This window comes from Coregonus lavaretus (assembly GCF_964263955.1).
Source record: "Coregonus lavaretus genome assembly, contig: HAP1_SCAFFOLD_2536, whole genome shotgun sequence".
In the NCBI taxonomy this organism is placed as follows: Eukaryota; Metazoa; Chordata; class Actinopteri; order Salmoniformes; family Salmonidae; genus Coregonus; species Coregonus lavaretus.
Genome location: NW_028156463.1, coordinates 26355 through 36303, shown reverse-complemented (window position 1 = coordinate 36303; position 9949 = coordinate 26355). Strand labels below are relative to the sequence as shown.

Sequence of the window (9949 nt, the reverse complement as noted above, 5' to 3'; positions counted from 1 at the left end):
ATTCAAGAACAACATCTGTTGCAAAGATTTTTGAGTGATTGACAAATTGTACTGGCATTAACACAGATACATGGCAGTAATTCTCTGTCCCAACAAAGGTATTCAACTTAAAGCATACCTTTTCCCAATTCTACATACCTTTTTTTGGGATTACATTGTGAATTGTATGTGTGTGTGAGTGTGTATGTATATGTATGTGTGTTTATTGAGGGTTTAATCTCAGTCTCACATCTGCCAGTCGGCAGTGTGGAGAGAGGCAGTTTATAGTGCTCATAGGGCTTGGTCACAGAGTGGGAATGGGGACCCACAGGGTACTCTTGTCCTCCCCTAATAACATTCAGATGGGCCTACTAATGCATGTTTACATATCTGCGGCATAGTTCATGACTAGAGTAAGCAAAGCCCTAATTATTTTAACCGGCGACGAGACCAATAAAATCAACTTCCTTTTCTCATTATGGGTGTTTAAGGGTTTCCTTTGATGGCAAGACATGTTTATTTTTGGAAGAGTTCTGTAGCTGAGAAGAAAGCAAATAGAAGTATTGACACAGAGACGTTGACAAGATGATCGATTGATTAACTCAATGATTCCTTAAAGGGCAGACGAAAGAGGAGGGGGCAGTTCAACATGACGTGAACATTCACACACATACATAGGCTAAACACCAAAGCATACACACACAGACGGAGTGCTGTTGCACTGGAATAGTTTCAGGATTGAGACATACCCAGTAGACTCAACCTCGCTACATTCTTAAACCAATACATTCTAGTCACAGTATAGTCACTGTTTATGTACAAGGCTCAATCTTAGTTGTGTAGCACTGAAACTAACCTTTCTGTCTACTCTTTCCCAGAATGTTTTGGAGAATCACTCTCCCGGTCCTACTGGCTGGGGTGCTCTGTGTTGCCACAGAGACCAGGAAGCCCCGCCCCCAGGGCTCCATCCCCTCACTTTTCAAGACCAAAGGCAACCTGTCGGAGCGTCAGCGCCTGTTGCCGCGGAAACCCGAAGTCCTTTCGTCAAGTCGGGAGGCCCTGGTGGTCACGGAGCGCCGGTACCTCCGACGTGACTGGTGCAAGACGCAACCCCTCCGCCAGACAGTGAGCGAGGAGGGCTGCCGGAGTCGTACAGTGGTCAACCGCTTCTGCTATGGCCAGTGTAACTCCTTCTACATCCCCCGCCACATGAGCCCCAGCTCAAATCGAGGCCCAGGGTCCGGCCGGAAGAACCACAACAAGGCCCAAGAGCCCTTCCAGTCCTGTTCCTTCTGCAGGCCGCACCGCATCACGCAGCTCACTGTGCAGTTGGACTGTCCAGGTCTGCAACCGGCCTTTCGCCATCGCAAGGTGCAGCGTGTCAAACAGTGTCGCTGTATGTCGGTGGACGTGAGTGGTAACGGAAAACTGTGAGGAATTCTTCGGAACCAGACCATGACAGTCACCATGGACACTAATGTGACTGTGAAAGTGAATGTTAACATGAACATGAATAGCATAGACATGACAGGGGACAAGTACCTCTCCCTTATATTGGACTATTCTGCATCATCACTTTGTACACAGGTCTACTGGTCACACTAAATGAACCCTACAGGTACTGGTAGTACAGAGTGGCCCATCTATTAGACCTTTGACTATATGGACAGCTATGGTGAAACTGCAAAGCGAAGACATAAATGGAAGCATAGCACAACACCAACTGAAGCACAGACATGTTTCAGTTCAACACAGTCAGTCATATAAAACCACTGGGTCCTTCAACTCTATACAAACTGGTAATATTACCTTACCTATGGCCATGGACTGAAGGCCCCTTTCAGCTGGCCTTTGGCTCTAGAAGGGACATATAAAACCATAAACACAGCACCAAGTTCTAGACTGAAAGTGGAGCTCTTCAGCTGTCTATGGCATGTTGTGTTGTGTTGTGGACTGGGCTTACCTGGGGGAACTGTCCAGCCAATAGGGCTTCAGATTGAGAGAAAGACCCCTAGTCTGTCTAAGTATTTGCCTGTGGATTTCAGAGCCACCTGTGAAATATTTCACACAAATATCAAGCTAGCCAGTAAATAAATGATATTATTATTTTATGTATAACTGTTGTACTATAAATATATATGTATATGTCAAAAGATAATTAGCTATAAATATATATAAAATCTATTTCATGTGAAACATCTGTGTGGTCTGAATGCAAACAATGTTGTGGCATTAAAGGATATGGTTGACTAATGATGGTTGAGAAGAATAGGCTCAACAACTATTCAGATAAAGACTTTCAGGATGATTCATCTTCAATAAATAGTATTTTATCAGGAACAAAGGCGTTATTGCACATGGGGACACAGTCACCAACAGCTCTACAAGGCTCCAACAGAACATAGTACAGGAAAACAATTCAAACATACAAATCATACATGATATGTCACATACAGATTGCATATAATTTTACATGTAATGTGGATAATGTTATTTTTTAGAGTTATATTTTACATCAGTATTTCTCACTGTATAATATTATTTCAACATGTAGCTATGGTTCCATAATAAAAAACAATAGAGGATGATGTGAAATCCTGATGACCTACTAAATACCTTAGTACTGAATACCTTAGTACTAAATACCTTAGCAGCTAAGCTCAAGTCATGGTTAAGTTCATGATTTATTGCATAAACTACAACTGTACATCATGTATCATCCTTCTATGAAACTACAATGTATGATAAACTGATGATTGTCACAATGCAGGTTTTCACTAAGCAGGTCTGGTTTCCATACAGGTTGTATTGTCAGAGTAATGTAGATTCATTTCATTGGCTCATTTGTCATTAACTAGCTCAGTATGCTATAAAGGCACTTGCTGTCTGGTAAGCAAATATATACAAGCTCACTCTTGTGCTCCTTTTTATAGTGGAAGGCAGTGCAGATATGGATAGAAATGGCTTATTGGATAGAAACATGATTGTCTTAACTGGTGTCTTCTATCAAATGCTACAGGGGATAGGCTAGATACCACAACATGTGTGTCTCACTGGAAAACGATGCATTTCTCATTAAAATGGCATCTGTCCAAAAATAATTAACTGTTTAATTCATTCTACAATACTTACTTTGGACAGCACAATACTTTCTTTGGACTTGGGGGAAATCTCTCATTGACAGACTGCGCCAAAGCATGGTACTGTGTTTATATCAAACTTTCCAACACGGTAACAACCTGTTGGGCATACTTACATGTATAACCAGTTGGATGACAGAAATAAACTATTTACAATAGCTAAAAAGACATATCAGATTGTGTTGATCTCACTTGTGCAAACTTTCCTGGGTAAGACTTCTCCAGTCCATTGGCTCAGATCTTCTGACCCAGTTTGGCTTTCTGTGGAATTCAAAACAGATGGAAGTGAGTTTCAGACATTACAATGGGGCACGTAAATGAATTAATCCCTGCATTTTGACACTAAAATAAAGTGGTGACGGGTGGGATTTATACGGAGATTTTTAAAACGAGGAGTGAGAAGGGGGAAAATACAGATGTATGATCTTCATTTGATCACTCCTTTGTTGCTGAGAATTTTCCATGCAGATGAGCTTCGTGATTTACATAAATTGACTATACATTAAAATCCTATTGCTGCAAGATTATTTTCTAAAGGTCAAATTAAGTTCCTACATTTGTATATTATGAGGAATAAGGAGACAGAAGATATACAGAAAGGTGTTAGGAGAAAAGTATTTAGGACAAAGGAAAAATAGACTACAAGAGAACTCACTATTCCAGAGGACTGTTTGGGTTTGACGCTGTACGAGGCCTTCTCTCTGGCTTGTTTGAAAACCTCCTCTGCCATTTTCAGTCTGAAAAGACACCACTAGTTTCAGCCATGCATTTGTAATATACACACGCTTGCATTTGAATGTACCTTCTCCTAGAAATGGAGATAAGGTATGATAGCAGTAGTAAAAGGTCAGGCAATTCAGCAGTGAGGTTCTCCAGGCAAGGTTTGGGTCTGTGCTGTTTACACAGGAGAAAGTTATGGGTGACCAGTTCCAATGTTTTAAGAAGCCCCTTTCTGATCCACTGTGATGATAGAGCCAGCTTTAAACCATTCAGTGGCCTGACTCTCAACACTGCACGCTGTAAAAAAATACATTCTACACCAGTAAATTCACGTGTGTGCGTGTTTGTCCAAATTTGGTATGCCTTTGTAGTAAGTCAGGTTGAGGGGGGGAGTCTAAATGTCTAAATTGTCTAGATAGTTAATGAATACAACTTTGTTTTCATCATTCCGCAAATGAACAAAACACAAGACATGACTTTTTATTTTACAAATACATATCACAATGTAATCTACATCCAGCAGAACGAAACAATTAGCATTTGTTGACTTTTCAAATGCTATCTCTAAACCCATCAAACCACTGGAAGCTAACAGAATCGCTCATGTGTTCTTTTCATTATTGAGGTTAAGAAACCGATCTGGGTCGTTTCAACCCTTCTCTCTCTTATCTTGTCTATGAATTTGAATGACTCTGATAGGATCTAATAGTGAACATGTGATGCATGCTATTGGAAACTCATGTTTGGGGATCATTCATTCCAACACTGAAGATTCAACACTCTCATCTATGGCGACTCCTGACTTTCTGCTTGATATTGACCGCACAGGGTAGGTTCAATAGAAATATGAATATATCTATAGGAATCAAAATGTACGTTTGTCTGATCCATTTCCCTTCTACGAGATGATTACATAAAACATCTACTCCATTCTGGGATTAATGGTGTTTGATTGCCACAGCATCCTTGGTTGTTACAACACACAGCCTTCTCTATTGTTTCAAGGGGAGTCGAAGAGCTCAAGGTGCACTACATTTGACCTCAGTCAAGGTGCTTTATTCTACACACTAAGCTGACGGATGACTTCACTTGGCTTGTCAAGGTAATGTGCTTGGTGTGCTTGAGGGTGAATGTGAAACAGTAGGTTCATTGTGTTCCAGGGAGATATAGTAGTAAAGTTGACATGTACCGTACAGTCGATCTGTGGTAGGTCTATGGTAGGTCTATGGTAGGTCTGTAGAAGGTCAGAACATACATTGTACAACCCTCCACAAAGTTAGACCCAGCAAAGAGTGTCTTTCATTGAATACGATAAGACTCAACACACATAAAAGGACTGCAAAACACCGCTTGCACCAATCCTTACCGTTCCTGTAACCTCCGTTTGTTTTCCTTCTTCCAAAGCTCTTTGAAATCAGTGGAGAACTCATGCCACACAGAGAACAGCGTGTTGGGAGAGACTTCCTTCTCGCCCGCCTTGGCCTTGACTGAAAAGAACACGCTCAGCTCCAGAAAACTGAGGATAGAAAGAACAAAAACATTACATCAAACCCAAAATACCCAAATTACAACTGTAGATTACAGAAACACTAAGTTATTTTGAAACCTGCAGGCTTATAATAAATATGTGAAATGTGAAAGTTAATCTTAGAAAAATAAGAGCATTTCACAAAAACACTTGATATGGAAGTATGCTAAGTAAAGGTGACTGGACATTTCAGAACAGTACACAAAGAAATACTAGAATGTATTAGCTGCCACAATCACATTCTTTCCTAAGTCGATAACATAAAAGTGATATTCTCCCTCCACACATAAAATTCCAGATGAAAAGGTTATAAAACCTTTAAAGGAAATTAATCTCACTGTGCTCAAGTCTCAGAGACAAACACATAAAGAAAGGAGAGAGAGAGAGAGAGAGAGAGAGAGAGAGAGAGAGAGAGAGAGAGAGAGAGAGAGAGAGAGAGAGAGAGAGAGAGAGAGAGAGAGAGAGAGAGAGAGAGAGACAAACAGGAGAGAAAGATAAATAGAGGAAGAGAGAGCACACGTGAAAGTGACAAATGCCCTGGTTTTGTGCTTGATCAATACCCTGGAGTTTGGGGGGAACACATTCCTGCCTAGTGTTAACAGAAGCCTGGAGCCAACGCTGTCTACTCTGGCTCTGCTTGGATAAACAACCCAGACACTGGACACCTTTAGTCTATCACATGACCCGCAGTAAAGGCCATCTAGAGGTAGAGGTACATGTTCCATGTAGCCTGGGGATCTAAACATTGACACAGCGCAGTAAAGAGTGAACTTAGCTGATAATTTAGTAAGCTGTTGTGACACAACATTATCATTGTCCCAATGTTATCATACTGAAGCTCTAACATCTGAAAAAATCACATCAGGTGTATTCTTACATCTTATGAGTGTTCTCTAGTTGTGTTTCTTGTGCCTCCAGATGAGTTTTTGCTGTGAGAGAAAACATAGTCAGAATATAGGCATAGCAAGCCACTCAACAGGATAACATCAGACAGTATGCAGAGTTCAGCAGTAATGGATCATTATATACTGTACATGTGGTACTCCATCCCATGAGCTACTGTAGTTACTAGTTCAGTTATTATGGAAAACATAAAGATACAATGCGGTGATGATAACAATGCGGCCGGTTACACATAAGCTATAGAACAAGGTTTTATTATCAGTATTGATAAATACACAAAAGTATGTGGACACCCCTTCAAATGAGTGGATTCTGCTATTTCAGCCACACCCGTTTCTGACAGGTGTATAAAATCGTGCACACAGCCATGCAATCTCCATAGACAAACATTGGCAGTAGAATGGCCCGTGACTTTCAACGTGGCACTGTCATAGGATGCCACCTTTCCAACAAGTCAGTTCATACAATTTCTGCCCTCCTAGAGCCACCCTGGTCAACTGTTAGTGCTGTTATTGTGAAGTGGAAACGTCTAGGAGCAACAACGGCTCAGCCGCGAAGTGGTAGGCCACATAAGCTCACAGAACGGGATCGCTGAGTGCTGAAGCACTTAGCGCGTAAAAATCGTCTGTCCTCGGTTGCAACACTCACTACCGAGTTCCAAACTGCCTCTGGAAGCAACGTCAGCACAATAACTGTTTGTTGGGAGCTTCATGAAATGGGTTTCCATGGCCAAGCAGCCGCACACAAGCCTAAGATCACCATGCACAATTCAAAGAGTCGGCTGGAGTGGTGTAAAGCTCGCCGCCATTGGACTCTGGAGCAGTGTAAACGCGTTCTCCGGAGTGATGAATCACGCTTCACCATCTGGCAGTCCGACGGACAAATCTGGGTTTGGCGGATGCCAGGAGAACACTACCTGCCCCAATGCATAGTGCCAACTGTAACATTTGGTGAAGGAGGAATAATGTTCTGGGGCTGTTTTTCATGGTTCGGGCTAGGCCCCTTAGTTCCAGTGAAGGGAAATCTTAACGCTACAGCATACAATGACATTCTAGACGATTCTGTGCTTCCAACTTTGTGGCAACAGTTTGGGGAAGGCCCTTTCCTGTTTCAGCATGACAATGCCCCAGTGCACAAAGTGAGGTCCATACAGAAATGGTTTGTCGAGATCGGTGTAGAAGAACTTGACTGGCCTGCACAGCGCCCTGACCTCAACCCCATCGAACACCTTTGGGATGAATTGGAATGCAGACTGCGAGCCAGGCCTAATCACCCAACATCAGTGCTCGACCTCACTAATGCTCTTGTGGCCGACTGGAAGCAAGTCCCCGTAGCAATGTTCCAACATCTAGTGGAAATCATTCCCAGAAGAGTGGAGGCTGTTATAGCAGCAAAGGGGGGACCAACTCCATATTAATGGCCATGATTTTGGAATGAGATGTTCGACAAGCTTTTGTCCAAGTAGTGTAGCTTAAACAATTTCTCATATAGGCAGAATGACTGGGTTTCCCCTTTATAGACAGTTTGCACAGGATTTCACACATCACCATTAATAACACTTGCTGTCATTTTCAGGGTTAGTTCATGTAATTGTGTGTTGAACTGACTGCGGTGACACCACTGACAAATGAACACCATGGTTTTCTAGGCAAGTGTTCTTTGTGTACATTTAGTATTAATGAGTTCAGGGAATTATTGTGAAATATCCTCAAACTCAGAGGAATTCCAGAGGATATCCTTAGCCTTAGGAGGATTTTTTCATAATTCTCTCTCCTTCCACCCTGTATAAACAAATATGTTGATTCGACGTACAATTGTACGGCAACCAGCTGCAATAGGATTGTGAGTTTGCAACAAAAAAAATGTGTTGAGCAAACTCACAACAAAAGTTTGTGTGTGAACATTTTGTTGAGCAAACTCACAATCCTATTGCAGCTGGTTGCCTTACAATTGTACATTGAATCAATATCTTTTTTTTTTCTTCTTTTTTTTTTTACAGTGCAGTAACTTCATCGAGATATTGAGGAAGTCTGTGATACTGTAACTAAGGTGTTCTGGTGAACCAATCTTTGTCTGAGACCTGACTTGCATTAGCTACCTGAGAAAATGCCTATAGGCCAACGTTTTAGTTGAGTGGGCTGACACAGTCTTGTAGTGTGCAGACAAGGATGTCAAAGCTAAGGTGAACTGTACCTTAGGTGGTTCGGTGAACCACGCTTGCTTTTGGACTAACAACAGTCTTGTGGCGTGCAGACGACCCGGGTTCAAACCCCAGTCAATCTCATCTGCGTGTTTCTCCAGCTATATTGCTTTTGCTTTCACACACAATCCTGCTAGTAGATAGATACCATTCTTAGTTCCTTCAAGGGTAGCATCCAAATCCATAGAAACCTAAAACCTCTTCATTGCTTTCCAAGACATCCACTAAAGCAGACGGGTTAGGAATCTTTCTTGGCATGGATCTTCGGCCTGTCTTTATCCAGGGAACATCAAATCGCTGCGTGTAATTGAAGCCAGAGCGACATCTAAGAAACGCTGACATGTACAATGGGACGATCACTTTTGTCCACGGCTCCCTGTACTAAATCATCCTATAACTGATGCTCTCTTCTACATCTGCTTCCTATTGCTCATCAATAACCAATCAGAAATCAGAACAGGATGGATGTCATCAGATCAATGCAACAGCATAACAATCAGCAAAGAAGTATGGAATCCATTTTGAATTTCATACATCATGCACTGTATAGGGTGAGTTAATACCGGCCTTATATACACATGTCAGTACATTTACATTTTACATTTTAGTTATTTAGCAGACGCTCTTATCCAGAGCGACTTACAGGAGCAATTAGGGTTAAGTGCCTTGCTCAAGGGCACATCGACAGATTTTTCACCTAGTCGGCTCGGGGATTAGAACCAGCGACCTTTCGGTTACTGGCACTACGCTCTTAACCACTAAGCTACCTGCCGCCCCAGTACAATACCAAGAGGTTTAAAAATTGATTTAGGACAACACAGAATAAATCTTATCTGACATGGTATGAGTAGGCAACCCTTCTAGCCAAGGCAGTAGTCAGTCCCCTGAAGAGAGCATGCAGCCAGTATTACTAATCTTAATATTTCCATCAGAAACAGATTATCACATGGCCAATGTTCTGTTCGGAGGCACAGAGACTCCATCAAAGGCATCGCATGCATGAGAATCTGTGAAACAAGCGGGGAAAATCGAGCTAGACCAAACAGTGCCGTTCCTACGAGTCCCCTTTCAGTGTTATTCTGTGGTTAGTTTCATGGTCAGAAAATAAACAAGAGTGGTAGAAACCGTGGAGCCAGAAACTGTTTAACTCCAGGGTCTGAAATTATAGAAATAACACAAATAAGACATTGCTGTTGTTGCTCTTTTTTTGCCGCAGTGGAGGCACCCAGCGAATTTAGTCTGGAGCCTTCCAAGTCACATGTCAGTGTTACATCGAACATTCCTCTCTCTGAGGACAACCTCGTCATTTGCATCAAAGGGAAAACCCAATATTTATTTCGGAGAGACGCTTTCATCCAGGCTTCCTTTAAAGTTGGACTCAAGGACAGTGAGCAACATAGTGGAAGAGCATGTGTTATAGATTACCAACTCTCATTTGAATAGAACAGCACTTGAGAAGGGCCAGTGAGCTCAGAATTA

The 9949-nt window shown here is 42.0% G+C and overlaps 2 protein-coding genes across 2 annotated transcripts in view; one reads left to right on the top strand and one right to left on the bottom strand.

Moving 5' to 3' along the window:
• Nucleotides 1–858: 858 nt before the first annotated feature.
• Nucleotides 859–1413, top strand: LOC311126313 (gremlin-2-like; the record flags this gene model as incomplete). The annotated part of the gene is made up of 1 exon (XM_084200323.1): nucleotides 859–1413. The coding sequence occupies one exon, from the start codon at nucleotides 859–861 to the stop codon at nucleotides 1411–1413; it is 555 nt and encodes a 184-aa protein (XP_084056449.1).
• Nucleotides 1414–3246: 1833 nt separating this feature from the next.
• Nucleotides 3247–9949, bottom strand: part of LOC311126316 (formin-2-like) — a gene marked incomplete at its 5' end in the record, with an annotated part of 29812 nt that continues 23109 nt past the window's right edge. The window contains 4 exons of the mRNA XM_084200325.1: nucleotides 3247–3380; nucleotides 3775–3856; nucleotides 5206–5355; nucleotides 6245–6296. Of these exons, the coding sequence (XP_084056451.1) occupies nucleotides 3354–3380; nucleotides 3775–3856; nucleotides 5206–5355; nucleotides 6245–6296 (311 nt within the window). The remainder of the gene's footprint in view (nucleotides 3381–3774; nucleotides 3857–5205; nucleotides 5356–6244; nucleotides 6297–9949) is intronic.